Source organism: Acyrthosiphon pisum, chromosome X, assembly GCF_005508785.2.
Source record: "Acyrthosiphon pisum isolate AL4f chromosome X, pea_aphid_22Mar2018_4r6ur, whole genome shotgun sequence".
In the NCBI taxonomy this organism is placed as follows: Eukaryota; Metazoa; Arthropoda; class Insecta; order Hemiptera; family Aphididae; genus Acyrthosiphon; species Acyrthosiphon pisum.
The window spans coordinates 66,505,235-66,523,026 of record NC_042493.1 but is presented as its reverse complement, the minus strand read 5'-3'; the positions used below and the strand labels follow the sequence as shown (position 1 = coordinate 66,523,026).

The window sequence follows — 17,792 nt, the reverse complement described above, 5'->3', positions numbered from 1 at the left end:
TCATCTAGAAAATTTAACTAGATATATGGGTTTTCGAATGATGTCGAAATGCACAGCAATAAAAAAATTCGATATTCGATATTAAGAATATTATTGACCGTGTATTGGCTGTATTGAAGGTACTTCAATATTTATATTTTATTAACGGGTGATCATTGATATCAATAATATTGAACGTGTTGGGCTTAAGACACCCTGTACACCCAAAACTGTATCTAAAAGCTGGTTTTCATTGTTTACTATTTTGTGCGCAAACGAGTTGTCGTAAATTTAAAAAATATATTAAAATGTGCGCAAAAGAGTCTCCACCTAACTAATATAAATGATTAGGTACCTACTTACCTAAATAGATTGTAACAATGTAGTGATTTATTACTTTTCACTTACTGGTAGGTACCAGAATAAAATACATATAGTACCTAATTTGTATTAAATTGGGGGGTGACATTTCAAAACGTACTTTCTCCAAAATGTCATAAATTGAGTTATACATCGAATCATATGAAAAAATGGACGAGGAACCGAATGGCTTGGTTGAATTGAACCAAAACGTACTATTTCCTTTGTTAAAATCAATCTGAAACTAAAAAATGACGCAAAACGCCCTATTTCCAAATGCAAAATTTGTCTAAATGAAGTATTTCCAAAATTATGTCAAAACGTAGTATTTTCCATGTTAAATAGTTTGTTCATTTGACAAATTGACACAAAACGTACCAATTCTTCAAATTGTACAACACGTACATACTATTCCCAAAGTAGGCCATATTGTACTATTTCCCATTGTATGAAGATAGATAATATAATTGAGTTAAATACATAACGTACTATTTCCACTAGTACCTAATTAAAAATAGAAAATCGTGATTTATTAAAAAAGTATAAAAGGGAAATAGTACGTTTTGAAATGTCGCCCCTCAATTAATATTTGCATGTTACAACATAGAAATTATTGGATCAGGCAATAGATATATACAAATACGTAATTCAACACGATTTTGTTTGATAAAAAATATTATGTTTTTTAATTTTTGTTATTTTAAAATTTTAAATTAATAGCTGATACAGTAACAAAATAATATTGCTAATATTGTATACATTGTTAGGTGCGGTGTAACCGAATTCCCGGAATTTTTTTTCTTTTTCTTCTTTTTCTTCTTTTTTTTCTTTTTCTTATCTTTTGTCTTTTTATCATTATTATCATCTTTATCATCTTTATCTTTTTTACAATCTATTATTTCATTTATCCATGTTTGATAAAAGTATAGGAATATATGCACATTCTGCATGTTCGAACCTCCACATGCATTCTTCCCCTTTTTGAAGTTATAATATAAACTGCATACACCATATAGCTTGCCGTTGCAAATCATTGGACCTCCGCTATCTCCTTCACATGCCATTTTCCGCGTTCCAGTTTCCGAACACAAATATTCTTTCCAACTTGCACTTTTTCAAATAAAAAAAAATTAATTCAAATAAATTTATAAATAATAGCTGAATTTTTTATGTTTATTACGGATAACCTTTACAAGCATTTTCACCATATTTCACTTTAGTGTCCATTCTCAAGCCTTCTGAGCCCATATTTCCCTTATTATCTATACCACCAAAGCCAATATTTGTACATTTTACGGCTGCGTCGTTGGCAAATTCATCCGGATGGCCACCAATTTCTATGAATTTCTTGACTGTCGGGAATGGGTTTTTGAGCTAAATAAAAATATTATAATAATATAAGTGTATAATAATACATTCAAATACAGAATGATACGAGTAGGCATAGGCGCCCCCCTGGCTTTTTCAAAATATTTTTTTTTTAATTGAATGTTTTTAGATAAATTACTATATACTACAAAATAAATTTAAAGTGGTTATATGAATAATAGGTTACCATTATAAAAACATTAGATTAGATTATATTTTGCAGTCGGTTGATAATTGTATTTTTAGATCAGGCCTTTATATAGCTAAATAACTTTCTACATAATATTCACTATCATAAAATATCTACCTATCTAATTCTATCTATTATTTAAAGTGATTAATGATTAGTAATTGTTTACCCATATAATATTTTATCATCGTGATCATAAGTCAGTCGTAAATATATACTGGGTGATTCTTTTATCAAACAACACTCATTATTTCAAAAAGCATACATTTTTTTGAAAATATTTTTTTACATAGTTTCAAGTTGCTTATAAAACAACGTTTTTATTAAAAAATTATATTTTTAAATATTTTTTATTCTTATATTTTTTTTATTTTTTTTACTTTTTTGAATGATATCATGCTTACTGAAAAAATTTCAAATAGTCTAGCTCTTTTCTAGACAATTTTGCAGTTGAATCAATGATTTGGTATGATTACAACAATCGCTTAAATATTTTGAAATTAAAAGATGTACTAGATATACTGAAAGAATCGGAAATATTTTACCCATCAGTATTTTTGGCAATTTGTATTGGCCTTAGCTTACCGGAAACTACCTGTACTGCTGTGCGGTCCTTCAGCACTTTACGGAGGGTTAGACCTGGCTACTCTCTACCATGGTCCATGACTAACGAAAGACTCAATGCTTTATGTATGATAAATGTACATATATCTACGATAATTTACCTAATTAATAATATCAAATTTTATGAAGAGTATAATAGACGAGTATAATAAAAAACGGTGGGATGGTTGGATGTTAACCCTGGCCATGGCATTGGTTGCAATAGTTGACGTTCTTGACGGATGGCCAAGTACTTACAGATATACGGAAATATTCTTTGTTTAACAAAAATAATAATTTGCTATACGCTTACTTGCAACAGACATATGTCTGCAACTACAGCAGGGCTATCATTGTCATAGTTTTTGGGAATGTAATATTTTTCTACATTTTGAAACTTTATATAATCATATGGTCCACTATATACCTAAATATGGGAATTTGAATATTAGTTTCCATGTATTTAAACTTCTTTTTGTGGATGATTTAAGGTATAGTTAGTTAATTACAATGGAACTACTGCATATTAAGTATACTTACTTCCAAAGCCTCAAGCGACTTATTGAAAACACAGTGAGCAGCAGTCATAACGAAATAAGTTCTTATCAATGCTCCTGTGCAGATGTCATGAGATTGTCTAGTTTCATTATATATTAGAATAGACACTACGTATGGGAATTCTTTAGGATCATATTTAACGCCATTATATATAAGTCCTTTGTGATTAGTTGAATTTTGTTCAAATGAATATGCCTCTATAATCGACAGTAATAATATAATAATATTTTTCATCGTGTCGTAAACGAAGGTTGTTTGTAAACATATAATTCATATTAATGTGTTGTATTTAAATTGTTTTAAATATTTACACTATACACTATTATTATCATGACAACACAATTATTTTTAAAACGTATGCGACATGATATTATTAGAATTTAGAATTCTGTTGTAAATGGTAAAAATGTTTTGTATTTAACAAATTTAACTTAATAAAAATTAAATTAAAATATGGGTGCTTGGGGATGCAGCCAACCCTAATTAGGCCTTTTTTCCCTAATTAGGTATTTTTACCATTTACAACAGAATTCTAAATTGTTTTCTATTTAGTAGGTAATGATGTTGATAAAGAACTCGTTTATCCAACAATATGGCCTACTTTGGGAATAGTATGTACGTGTTGTACAATTTGAAGAATTGGTACGTTTTGTGTCAATTTGTCAAATGAACAAACTATTTAACATGGAAAATACTACGTTTTGACATAATTTTGGAAATACTTCATTTAGACAAATTTTGCATTTGGAAATAGGGCGTTTTGCGTCATTTTTTAGTTTCAGATTGATTTTAACAAAGGAAATAGTACGTTTTGGTTCAATTCAACCAAGCCATTCGGTTCCTCGTCCATTTTTTCATATGATTCGATGTATAACTCAATTTATGACATTTTGGAGAAAGTACGTTTTGAAATGTCACCCCCCAATTTAATACAAATTAGGTACTATATGTATTTTATTCTGGTACCTACCAGTAAGTGAAAAGTAATAAATCACTACATTGTTACAATCTATTTAGGTAAGTAGGTACCTAATCATTTATATTAGTTAGGTGGAGACTCTTTTGCGCACATTTTAATATATTTTTTAAATTTACGACAACTCGTTTGCGCACAAAATAGTAAACAATGAAAACCAGCTTTTAGATACAGTTTTGGGTGTACAGGGTGTCTTAAGCCCAACACGTTCAATATTATTGATATCAATGATCACCCGTTAATAAAATATAAATATTGAAGTACCTTCAATACAGCCAATACACGGTCAATAATATTCTTAATATCGAATATCGAATTTTTTTATTGCTGTGCATTTCGACATCATTCGAAAACCCATATATCTAGTTAAATTTTTCTAGATGAATATCTAGATAATTATTTGTTCATCTTTTATCTTATCTAGATAAATATTTACAAGGTATCTAAACGTTCATCTTAGATAATTTTTTTACTAATCTAAATAAATTCATCTAGATACATTTTTTCTTGATAAAAATTGCGAAATTGTACTACATTTTTAAATATTTATACAGATTCTCAAACAAAGTTTATGGTTTATAAGTAATGTAATTATTTTTATTTATATATTATTATTATGTTCTTAGTGCCCAACTAAAATATACCAAAATTTATGACCATTTAAAAAATAATTGTATCTTTATCTTTATCTAGATAAATATGAGTCAAGTTATCTTTTATCTCTATCTAGATACATTTGAGTTGCATTATCTTTATCTTTATCTAGATAAAAAAAATACTTACCTAATCCGAACACTGAATATAGCATAATATAATAGGCATTCACAGAGTCATGGCTCTCAAGAATACGATATGATGTAAAGTTGGTTTATGAGTTTGTAACTTAAGAGTCAAATTTGTTATATTATAGATTTGTTAAACAACTTATAAATTATATGTGTTAACTACTCTTAGCAGCTAACAGTGGGTATAATTAATAAACACTTTTGGTTATAGTAAACTCTAAAACACACTTTATTTTAATTGTAAATAATAATAAGTAACGGTCTGGCCTCAGGACAACCCGGTCGAGAACGCTCTCCGACGCAGGTCTCCAACCAACTGCCGCACTGCACAAATACAAAACACATATACAAATCCGGGAGGGGTGGGAGGAAAAGACTCAACCATATCCGAGCACCTCTTATGGAGTATTTAACACTCGGCCCCCCTGACAAACCTATGTCCTCATAGGACTCTACTTAATTTTATACATAATTAAATAAAAGAAATACAACAATTTCAAACCTAACAGTCTTAATTACATATGGTATAACAACCCCAAAAAAAACAAATTAACAACATTATATAAATCATAAATATAAACAACATAATTAATTGATATTATAAATCATAAATATAAACAACATAATTAATTAATAACTTTCATTCATAGTCATTTAACTTCCACGGTTTCCTCCTTCGTCGGGTGGACTTCCTCACTCCAGCTTCTTCTCCTTGGTCCTGTTCAGTGTTCCCAACATCTGCTTCCTCAGCAATCTGTTCCGGCTCTTCTTCTTCTGTAATGTCCTCATTGGCATCAGAGGTCTCTGCGAGCTTCCACGACTTCAACTGTGACACGTGTGCTGTTGTGGCATAGTGTCTTGCTCCATCTTCTGCCAGCTGTGAGACTCGATACACGTCATTTAGCAACACTTCTGTCACGACAAGAGGTCCACGGTATCGCTCCTGTAGTTTAGTGGACATGCCCGTAGTGACTGGTGCTCTGGTCATTACTACTACTTCCCCAACTAAATATTGTGTTTGGTTGTGACGATGCTTGTCGTAGGCTGTCTTAGCCTTTTCCTTTTGCTTCACTATCTCATTTCGCGCATCTTCCCACAGTTCAGAGGGACATAACCATTCTTCAGCGGTAGTCGATAGGTCACGCAACCTACCCAATTCGAATCGTGGTCGGTATCCATGTAGTAATTCAAATGGAGTATGTCTCGTCACTTTGGATTCGCTGTTGTTGATCTGACGTTGCACCTCTGACAACAATGTGTCCCACTGGTCTTCCTCTCCTGCTTTTGAAATCAACATGGCCAATATAACGCTGTTTATCCTCTTAACTTGACCATTTGCTTGAGATCTTCTCGTAGAGTTCAATATGTGAGAGATACCATGAACCTCACAGAAGTTCTCAAACCGCTTGGACGTAAAACAAGTGTCCCTGTCAGTAATCAACTTCTTGGGAAACCCGTACCTGTTCACAAATTTGTCCATCGCATACAATACTCCTTCGGTACTAGTGTCTGTCGCTGCAAACAAGGATACAAATTTAGTTAAGTTGTCCACTAACCCCAATATGTACCTATTTCCTTCGGTGCTAGTTACAAAAGGTCCAATGTGGTCTCCATGGACTACTTCAAATGGTCTCCGTCCTGGTGGTATGGGATGTAAGACTCCTGGTTGCTTACCCCTCGGCTTCTTAGTCACGAGGCACTCCATACACATCCTTATGTGGAACCTCACGTATCTCCGGAGTCCCACAAACCAAAAGTCCTGTGTATTTTTGCTAACGGTCTTGTCCACTGACAAGTGACCACCCAGGTCGTGAGCTGCTACTACAATACTCTTACGCATGCTCTTTGGCATCACAAAAAGTTGTTTTCCCTGGTACGTTTTATACAGTAACTTACCCCTGAGACTGTATTCCTGTGCTATAGCTTGTTCGCCTTCGTCCGGATGTTCTCTGGTTTTTGCATTATGGTCACTATGTGGCGCACCTCTTCATCGACTTGTTGTGCCATACGCACCTTGTCTTCCGTTTCTAACGTCATTCATACGTCCAACCGTCCTGCTAAAACTTCATCCAGCGTCTCACCTTCTTCATCTGAGATTGGGTCCCTCGACAGAGCATCTACATGTGCCATCTTCGTGCCCGGACGATGGAATATATCAAAATTATACTCTTTTAGTACACCATACCACCTTGTAACTTGCGGCCGTGTAGCTTTATGTGTCCATAAATAAACTAACGCCTGACAGTCTGTTATAATTGAAAACTTTATCCCTAGGAGAAAATGTCTCCACTTGTCGACTGCCCAAACCATGCTCATCAACTCCAGCTTGCTTGAATGATAGTGAGTCTCAGCCACGCCTAGCTTTTTACTGATGCAGAAGACAAGTTGTAGGGGTGCTCCCTCCTCAGCACACTGCAGCAGCATGGCTCCTAGCCCCACAGCGCTCGCATCTGTATGAACTTCCGTCACCGCTGCTTTCGGATTGAACATACAAAATATTGGTGTGCCCACAAAAATACTTTTCAACTCTTTGAACGCAGCCTGTTGAGATGTGGCCCAATCGAACTCGGCTCCCTTTTCGTCAATCTGGTCAGGGGTTCAGTTAGGGTAGCATAGTTTCTAACAAACCGCCTGAAGAAACCCGTGAGCCCTAAGAATCTTCGAACTGCATGGACATCCTTCGGAGTAGGAAACTCTTCAATTGCCTTACTCTTGTCCTTGCCTGGACTGATTTTTCCTTCTCCGACCACAAACCCCAAAAACTCTACACTTCTGGCACCAAACAAACACTTGGACGGTCTCAGCGTTAGGTTTGCTTCCTTAAGTCTTTCCAAGACCATGGTTAATTTATTCAACATGTCTGACCAGTCGACTGCGTCTATGACCCAGTCGTCCAAATAATTCTTTACCACTTTGTCCCGTAGGTTACCCAGCACCTTCCGCATCAGCCTGGTAAATTCTCCGGGTGCCCCGGCCAACCCAAAAGGCATCCTGGTGAATTGTCCCGTATCATCAGGCGTGATGAATGCTGTTTTTGTCTGAACTGCCTTCGACAATGGGACCTGTAAATATCCTGTCGCCAGGTCTAGTTGTACGAAGTAGTTCCCGTTCCTCAGTGGCTCTACTTGTTCTTGGAGGTCTGGCAGTGGAAAATTGTGCCTTAACACCTGTTTGTTCAGCTTTCGGTAATCTACGCACAATCTATTTTTGGCGCCCTGCTTCACCAGAATCACCGGACTGGCATAGGGTGAGTCGGTTTCCACTACCACCCCGTGCTGTTTCCACTCACCGATAATTTCTGCTATCGCTTCGCGGTCTGCGGCTGTAGTCTTGTATGGTCTGCAGGTAACCGGTTCGCTACCTTCCATTTCATTGATCTCCATTACTGACATTTTTGTACACCCTAGTTCTTCAATTCCCAATGCAAAACAACTGCGGAATCTGTTGATCAACTCAAGGAGCTGAGTCCTGTCTTCATCAGTCACTTCGGTGTTCACGTGCTTGAAATCTTCTATGACCAGTGGTCTCCGCTTAGGTTCGGGGGACGCCGTCAAAACCGCCAACGTGTCTAGTTTGTCCGCCCAAGTCACGACTGAAACATCACGCCAACCCATCTCGTCCTGTGTCTCACACAACGTAAATTTACCACCTTCCTTCTTATACGTCACGGTGTCCAAATCAAGCCAGTTGCGGCCCACTATCATATCATAACGCTGTACACTGTCCGGTACTACCAGAACTCTGATTGGTCCAGCCTCGACACCGTCCACGGTCACCGTGACATCGGCTTTACCCACAGCACTCACCGATGGTACGGATACACTTCCTAATCCAAACAGCATTTTTTTGGTTTCTCTCAACTTTAGGTTACAACGCTCCGCCACACTTGACCTCAGGAGCGTGTAGTAACTCCCCGTATCTAACAGCACAGTCATGTCAACGCCCTGTATGGAACCGTACTTTATATGTGGATTTTCCTCAGGCTCTTTAGATATTGTCACATTGTTTACCGTTTGTTGTGACTTACAGTCACGAGCAAAATGCCCCTCGGCACCACAGGCAAAACACTTCCTTGCCTTCTTCAGCGGACAATCTCTCGTCCAGTGACCGACCTTACGGCACACCCAACAAGAAAGCTTGTCTTCGCCTGCCTCACTAGCAGTTTTTCCAACTTGTTCAGTCTTTTCGAATTTCGAACACCACTTTGGTTTCGAGGTAGTTGATGCTTCCCCGCGCCTTGGACCACTTTTTATATTGGTTTTTGCAGTAGAATGCACCTTTTCTTGCTTGCATTCGGTCCTAATTTCTGTCCGAATAGCATTCATCCTTGTCCAATCCAACAAATCCCCTAACAACGCGTCCTCATTGTCGTGATTCCTACCTTTTTTTTTTTTTTGTGTGGTATCGCGGCGCTATAGGGGGGCACTTCACCAGGGGTAGGTCGTCCTTCCCCCTATATCCGTATCGTTTATTGGACCAATAATATAAAAGACAATAAACAAATTTATTTCCTTAAGCTAAGGCCTTGACCTTTACAACGCTACGGAAGGCTCTATCCCTCCAACTTTCGCTTTCGGCGTACAATACATATAAACTTTACTAGTTATTTAATTGCGCTGTGCTCCTGCTCTCTGGACTGCTCTTTCTTCTTCTTCTTTTCTGGACAGCACTTTTTCAACAAATCTCTTCACCGCTTCCCATTTTTCCTTGCTTTCTAGCATTTTCCCTACTATTGTATCTGGCACCATATCCGCCTCCAGAGTCACTTCCATATCCCTTCTTGGTCGCCACCATCTATCACAGACGAACAACGTATGCTCCACGTTGTCTTCCGCTGAGCCGCAGTCAACGCAATCCGGGCTTTGTCTTTTCTTATATTTGGTCAAATATTGGCCGAAGCAGCCGTGATCGGTTAGCATCTGCGTTAAGTGGAAGTCGCAGTTGCCAAATTTCCTATGTAGCCAGAGTTTGATGTCTGGTATTAGCCGTACGGTCCATTTTCCCTTGTCTGAGTTCTTCCACTCCTCTTGCCATTTACGGATGGTAGCGTTCCGCTCTTCCGCCTCGTTGAATTCAATGCCAACACATCTGGTTTGGTAGCGTTTTTGTTGCTCCATTGCCAGCAGGTGTGCTGGCACCATACCACTGACGACCAGCGCTGCTGCAGTTGACACCGTGCGGTATGCCCTCACACATCTTAGGGCTACTTTCCTCTGGGGCCCCTCTAGCGTTTCGACGTTAGTCGTGAAGCTCAGTGCGCCTGCCCAGATTGGCGACGCGTACAACAGTTGGTTCATCACCACCGTTGCCAGTAGTCTCCTCTTCTTCTGGCTAGCGCCTCCCACGTTCGGCAGAATCCTTCCTAGCGCGGCTGCTGTTGCTCCGGCTTTCGTGGCGACTGTTTTAATGTGGTGCCTGTATCCGAGCTTTTTGCTCAGCGATACCCCTAGGTATTTCAGGCTTTCAGAGGGGTGAATTGGGACACCTTCCAGCGTAAACGTCGGTGTTTCGTATCCCCTCTTTGTAGTGAGCATAACTGCTTCGGTTTTTTGCGCCGCTAACGTCAGTCAGTCCATTTACCTTCATCCAATCTGACACTGCGGATAGTGCTCCGTCTGCCGCTTCCTCCAGCAGCTCTCTGGTGTCGCCTGTCACGATTATTGCGACGTCGTCTGCGAAAGCCACCAGTGAGGACGACTGTATCCGGGTTTGTTAACTCTCAAGTCGATTTCCAGGAGATCATCGTACATGACGTTCCACAGAATGGCCCGATGACCGATCCTTGGGGAACTCCACAGCTCACTCTTGGTCTTCGTTTTACCATATACCAGCGTCTGTCGCTCATGTAGCTGCGTATTATCTGCTGCAGATAACTCAGAAAACGTTTTTTAATTAACGCGACATTTATCCTGTCCCATCTTGCGGCGTTAAAAGCGTTTGCTACGTCTAGTGCAATCAAGACGCACAATTCTCTGCGGTACAAAGGACCCGTGGATTTAGAGTCTACGATATCCATGCCTCTCTTAATCGCGTCAATGGTGGATCTTCCCTTTCGGAAGCCGAACTGTCGATCGCTTAGTCCCCCTTGCTCCTCCAGATGCGCTTCTATTCTTCCTTTGATTATCCGCTCGAAAAACTTGCCCGCAGTATTGAGGAGGCATATTGGCCTGTAAGAAGAAGGTTGATCTAGTGGCCTATTGCCTTTTGGCAACAAGACCAGCGCTGCCTCTTTCCATACAGCCGGGAAGAGACCAGCGGCCAAGCACAAATTAAATGTCTTGCAGAGAATGTCAGGTCGGATTTCGGCAATTCTCTTGATGACCAGATCTGGTACACCATCTGGTCCTGGAGCCTTGCCTGTTGGGACTTTCTTCGCCTGTTCTATGATCTCCACCTCCGTTACCTCTGGAAATACATATTTGTCCACCGCAGCTGGCCACTCTACGACAGCGATGTTCGGGAACAGGGTGTCCACTATACTCTCCAGTCTACCCGGTATGTTTATCCCTGGAATGGGCTTCCTGCCAATCAGTTTTTTAGTCACCAGTTTGTAAGGTAATCCCCATGGGTCCGCTTCTACTTGTTTGCAGAGGTTATTCCAACAGTTCTTCTTGCTCTTATTAATCGAGCGTTTCAGCTCCCTCCTTGCCTCCCTATATTCCAAGTTTTCTGCTCCATTCGTATACGGCTCTCCTCTTAGTCCAATCCAACAAATCCCCTAACAACGCGTCCTCATTGTCGTGATTCCTACCTAACACGTACATAGCTAATTCTTTCGAATAAATACCTTGAATAATATAGTCACGACTCTCACCGAACGTCAATGCCAACGCACGACACGATCTCGACTTTTCTTGTAGATACGCCATGATATGTTCGTCTTGAGCTTGTCGCCGTTTCTGCATGGCTTCCCACCTGTCCGCCATTCGCAGTTGTCTAGTAAACTTACTTCGGAATTTCTTTGTGAACTCGTCCCAATTTGCGAAGTCACGACCGATGAACCAATTTCGTGCCGCACCGACGACGTAGGACCGGACAAATTGCATACGAAGGGCATATGGCCAACAGTTCAGTTCCGCCATGCCTTCTACTGTCTTGAGCCAGTCGTCCGCTTTGTAGGCTGACTCACACCCATCGAAGGTTTTAATCGCCTTGTTCAGATCCGGAAGTACTCTGTAATCGTACGTGTCCGATCGCGATGCATTGTTGACAACAGCTCCAGCCGACGCGTTTTGTTCGGCAACACGCCCTGCTGCGGACTCCTTTTGCAGCTGTTCCACCTTTTCCTGGAGATCGCTCACCAGGTTATATAACTCGTTATAATTCGGTGCTACCGGTGTTGTGGGACTCATCTTACTTAATTCGTAACTGATTTACCAACGTAACACAACAATATTATAGTAAACACGGTTATCACTATCAGTGACAACAACCAATCGTTATCACGACCGCAACCACGGTGAGCCTCGTCTTCCGACGGTTACTCTTTTCAGTGCTACCAACTTCGTCCCAAACGACAATCGTCCCACTAGCCTCTCCACTTGTTACCCAAAAACACGTTGTTTCTCCGGAACGTAATTGAGTATGAATTTGAACTCGGATCTCTTTTTACAGCCCAGGGCCGACGCGTTGCTCTTTTATCGCACTGTTCAATGTTGCTGGTGAGTAAGCGCGACGTGAGGTTCCGTCGTTCCGTGACGTCTGCTCTTTCCCTTCAGCCGCACACAGCTCCGCTCGTAATCCACTTTGTGATGGAGTAAATATCCTCAAGATATTCGAATCCCACTTCTGACTTACTGTTAACTACTCTCAGCAGCTAACAGTGGGTATAATTAATAAACACTTTTGGTTATAGTAAACTCTAAAACACACTTTATTTTAATTGTAAATAATAATAAGTAACGGTCTGGCCTCAGGACAACCCGGTCGAGAACGCTCTCCGACTCAGGTCTCCAACCAACTGCCGCACTGCACAAATACAAAACACATATACAAATCCGGGAGGGGTGGGAGGAAAAGACCTAACCATATCCGAGCACCTCTTATGGAGTATTTAACATATGTAAAAAAGTTATGTTGGCTCGCGTTCAGCTTTCTGATTTAATAAAAGAAAATGCCTTCACGGCCTAGAAGAACTTGTTCAGTATTTTGATGGTAGGTATTTAATAAAAATTGTAACGTTGTGTTGGCATTGTCATTTATTTTACATAAAAATCATTTTATTGCAAAGTGACATTTATTACTAGTAGGTAGCTTGACTAACATTATAAAATTGGTAATCAGGCCCGTCGGCTCTAACACAAAAAACAAAACTCACCTGTGGTACTTTAGGTGGCGGATTTTATCCCACGCGAATCGTGCCGGGGACGTAAGTAAAAACAATAATATTACAACCGCACACGAACGACCACCTAGCCGTACCACAACGAAGAACTCACAGTACTCACGAGGTTTGCTGCTGCGTACAGAATAAACATAAAACAAAACCACGTTATTCACAATGATTCTGGTGAACAATGAACACCCTAAAAGGGGACAAAAACAATTAGATGTGCAATAATATTGCGCGAACAATACTCACCAGAATCGAATTACAACAGTACAACACAAAACAGTAAACGTGGTTTAGCAGCAGCAGACGAACGAAGGAGACAAAACGTAGAAAAGTGGCAAGACCACACTGGGCGATGAGCCGCAAAGAACAGAGAAAACGAATAGAAAAAACACTCAACATGCCGATTTAATCAAAAATAATAAATAATAATATGTTTAGAATAAAAGATAACAATTTTAACGAACACAGCCATATTTTGGTCATCGTCATCGGCCGTTGAAAAACTGGAATATCTATTTTTATTTTATTAACATTGGTATTGACGCGCTGTGCCGTCGTGTAACATGTTCTGAAACTGCTTACGTGAGCTAATATACACGACTTACGTACAGTGTCGTAGAGGGGGCTCGTATTTATATACAATTTGTAAGCACTTACGATTTTACCAACCGGTTTATTATTATTTGTATTACCGATAAGGCGATAATCGGCGGCTGTTTACATTTGTAGTTGACTGTAAAATTACTTATAAATTTCCAATACATTAGTTTTTCTGCTTACACTTTCTTAAAACCCACGCTACGCCACTGGTTTCTATTGTTCGTAAATTGTGCGCAAATGAGTTGTAAAAAAGGTAAATGTGCGCAAATGAGTTGTAGCCTCATCAAATATACTTGATAATATTATAGGCTAACCGACCTGACTGACAGAATCGTTTTTCTTATACAATGATATTATATCATCATTGTATTCAAATTTAACACCATCCATTACAGTGACCCACTTGTAACCTACTGGCTACTATACAGCAGAGCGACATCTACTTGCCCTCTTTTTTCATTGTATTAGTTAGGTATATATAATATAAAGATATTATTATGTCCCTAAAGTATTATCCTTCAGCTACCTTGTTCATTATAAGAATATAACTTCCAAGTATAGTTCTGAATACAATATGCATAGTTAATAGTAATTAAAAATCACGTTTTATTAGGTAATGGCAATTGTTATTTTACGTGAAATTAATGTAGGTATTCAAATATTTTTTTGAACATGGTGGGGGAGAAGAAAGTAAAAACCTCAGAAAGTAAACCAGCAGCATACTGCTGCTCTACGTTCATCGATCTTTTCTGAAATACGACCACACAATTACCAATCAATTTCTGATATCAGAAAGTCCAGTTTTGGAATAAACAGTTCAATGAAGTACAATATGTACACTTATATAGTTATATTACAGTAATAAATAATAACTAATAGCCAATAGGCAACAATGGAACTTTCGAAGTATATTACAGACAACGTGTCGCGGTCGTATCTACTATTTTGTTCATACCTAGTAAATAATTTTACTCCATTTACACGTAGTAGTTTCATCCATGTATTAGTCTAATGGCACACCCAAGGTGGTGGGAGCGGCTAATGGGCTTAAGCCCCCCCCCCCCAAAAAAAAAATGATTGGCCCCTAACATTTTGGTAATATTATTAGGTATTCACTTTAATGATGACATAAAAATTAACTATGCAACTACGATTGTGCACAAAATAGCCTCTATATTCGTTGTAAATATCAACATACTTATCGTAAATATAAACATATTTATACTCCAACACATATAGGCATTATATATATCTTGATAAAACTATCTTAATAAAACGATACGTAAATAATAAAAATCTCACATAAATGTATAATTTTAACAGTCTGCAATGCTATTGTATTTTTATTGTATTCGACTTAACTCTAAATAATTGATAGGTACACATATTTGTATAATAATATCATATCTTCATTGAAAATATATACAAATTTCATTTTCGTATTAAAAATCAACTGATTTTTCAAATAAAAATCATATTAGATGCGTTCATATGAAAAATATTATATTTCTATAGTTGTCATAAATATCACCATTTTGTTTGCAAATATCAGCATATTGATCGTAAATAGTTAGACTGAGAAAAAAAAAATTTAATAAAAAAAAAATGAAAGGTTACCTCTTCTTCACCGTGTGAACCTAGTGTAGGGAGAAATATAGTCGTGTTCGTATGCTAGTGGTTGTGATTTCTGAATTCAAACCGTATGAATGATAATTATGTATTGGATGATCTTAAATGTATCTCGAGTTAAACAAATAACGTATGAAATCATCATACATGGTAATATTGAATATTGTAGTCTATCGTAGAACCTGAATGACGAAAAAAAAATGGAACTGCATACATTAGATTGATTTTGTTGGTGTAATGTTTCTTTTTGTAAATATTTCGAGTTTTGTAAGCGTTGTATTAAAATAACATAGGAAACTGTAAATAGCGGATAATATATTATGTATAACGGTTTGTGATGATAATGATAATGATAATAATTACATGCGTTTTTATTGAAATTACAATATTTGTATAGGTATATGAATTTAGTATGAAAATAGTTTATATTTGAATAAATGCATAATATAGATACATCTATAATATGATTTTTATTTGAAAATCTGGTAATCTTTAATATGAAGTTTGTATATATTTTCAGTGGAAAAATGATATTCTTATACAAATTCGTGTATCAATTATTTAGATTAAAGTCGAATACTGTAATAACTTAAAAATAAGAGTAAAACATAAATACGACTCCTGTCGATAGTTATATTTTATTCTGATGTTAAAATAGTAAAATTAAGCTATTACCTTCCTCCAGGTGTTCGGAGGGCTCTCGAGATCGTATATTCGAGAATTAGATCAAATACACCGTACAATATAATTTATGTAGGAAGCACATATAAATTAATAGTGCAATCAATGTAAAATATTATATTAAATGCCTTACCTGATTCGCAGTTGTTTGTGAATTATGTTGTAAGAGTTTTTAGGTTTTAGGTGACACAAAGTAATACTTCAAATACACAAATCGAAATAAAAACTCACTGATTTTGACTCAACATAAGAAGTCCAGTTGTCGCTCGTTGAAATCGGTATTGATATTTTGAGAGGTTGTTACTTGATGGTTGGTGTTCATGCACTGGGTGGCTGGTGCTCGCATGCACTGGGTGGCTGGTGCTCATGCACTGGTTTAAGAGACGACACGGATATGTCTACCAGAGAGTGGTAGCGGTTTTGTCAAAGGTTTTTGTACTTCCCCGAACTAGATTTCTCTTCGGCGGTCAAGATCTTTTTGTCGGTGACAATAGTTTTGTTAGGGATGCTCGATTTTTACGAACGACAGTCTGGCCGTTATTTATTATTCTGTAAGATTTTAGTTTATTTGTTATAATGATATGTGAGTATATCATTACATCCACCCTGCACTTTTTTTGTGTTGTGCCTCTCAACACCGCTCGTGGGGCGAGAGTGAGAGCAATACAAACATTTAGGTAGAAGAAAGTGAGAAAGAAAAAAAAATTGAAAGATCAAAAGTTTGAATATAATTTAAACTGGACATTTATATATATTTTTTATTTCACAATCTAAAAGGGGTAATGAAAATAAAAATTAAAGCTTACATATTATATGGGAGAAATTAGGAAGATAGAACTGATATTAAAAGTTCGTTCTACCCTCATCTCATTGTTGTGTTTCTATTATTGTTAATGATCTTATATATTTTATATTTTAAGTTCCCTATCTGGTGTTGTAATGATAGCTATAAAATTTTTTTTTAAATTTAATATTTGTGTACAATTTATTGTCATGTTGACATATCATATATCATAATAAATTCCAAATTAATCATATCACAACATCCATTAGGTACTTAAAACGCGTTATACATCAACAACAAACCGTGATACTATCAATTATCATAGATATATAATAGTATACTTTAGAAGTTTCAAGTACTCACGAATAATAATAATAATAATCTTTATTGTCAATATTGTCAATATATATATAATATTTTATAAATACATAGTTAACAAAAACTAAAATAAAACAATTAATGACGCCGCCCCAAAAGCATAGCTTGTGGTGGGTGCAGCAAGTTCAATACAACACATAATATTACATACATTATTTAAATAAACATATATTTTTTATTATTATTTACGAATTACATTGGTCTAGAATAAACATTTCATATTATATTAATATAATGATAGAATACAACTAAAAGTATTTATATTTTTTTTTTTTTAATTTTTTTTTTTTTTTTATAATGTAACATAGTTTAGATTTAGATGTTTTAAAAAATTTTTATAATGATACTTATTTTTATATGATTTTAAATTAATGTTAAGTTTAATACATAAACGAATACCGACATTAAAAACCATTTTTCTACCAAATTCTTTATTGGTTACTGGGATATTCAGATTCACTGTTTGTTTCATGCGTGTTTGATAGGTATGTGTCGGGTAATAATCTTTTAGATCTATGTTAAAAATATAATTAAGTATATTCCATGTATACAAGCCATTCAGGTTT

At 37.0% G+C, this 17,792-nt stretch overlaps 1 protein-coding gene across 2 annotated transcripts; it reads right to left on the bottom strand.

Annotated features, from left to right (window-relative positions):
• Positions 1-982: 982 nt before the first annotated feature.
• LOC100573487 (mast cell protease 1-like) lies at positions 983-3,378 on the bottom strand. Of its 2 annotated transcripts, none has more exons than XM_003244460.4 (4): positions 3,041-3,378; positions 2,814-2,927; positions 1,520-1,713; positions 983-1,449 (listed from the first exon to the last, which is right to left on the bottom strand). In XM_003244460.4, the coding sequence occupies exons 1-4, from the start codon at positions 3,290-3,292 to the stop codon at positions 1,053-1,055; spliced, it is 957 nt and encodes a 318-aa protein (XP_003244508.1). In that variant the 5' UTR covers positions 3,293-3,378; the 3' UTR covers positions 983-1,052. The 2 variants fall into 2 exon arrangements, with proteins under 2 accessions (XP_003244508.1, XP_008183065.1); XM_008184843.3 differs by having other exon boundaries at positions 1,249-1,449; positions 1,527-1,713.
• Positions 3,379-17,792: the final 14,414 nt, after the last annotated feature.

Coding starts and splice junctions, on each gene's coding strand:
- LOC100573487 (XM_003244460.4), bottom strand. CDS start 3,292: ATGAAAAATATTATTATATTATTACTGTCGATTATAGAGGCATATTCA. Junction 2,928..3,040: donor AGTCGCTTGAGGCTTTGGAA/GTAAGTATACTT, acceptor TCCCATATTTAG/GTATATAGTGGACCATATGA. Junction 1,714..2,813: donor CAGACATATGTCTGTTGCAA/GTAAGCGTATAG, acceptor ATTTTTATTTAG/CTCAAAAACCCATTCCCGAC.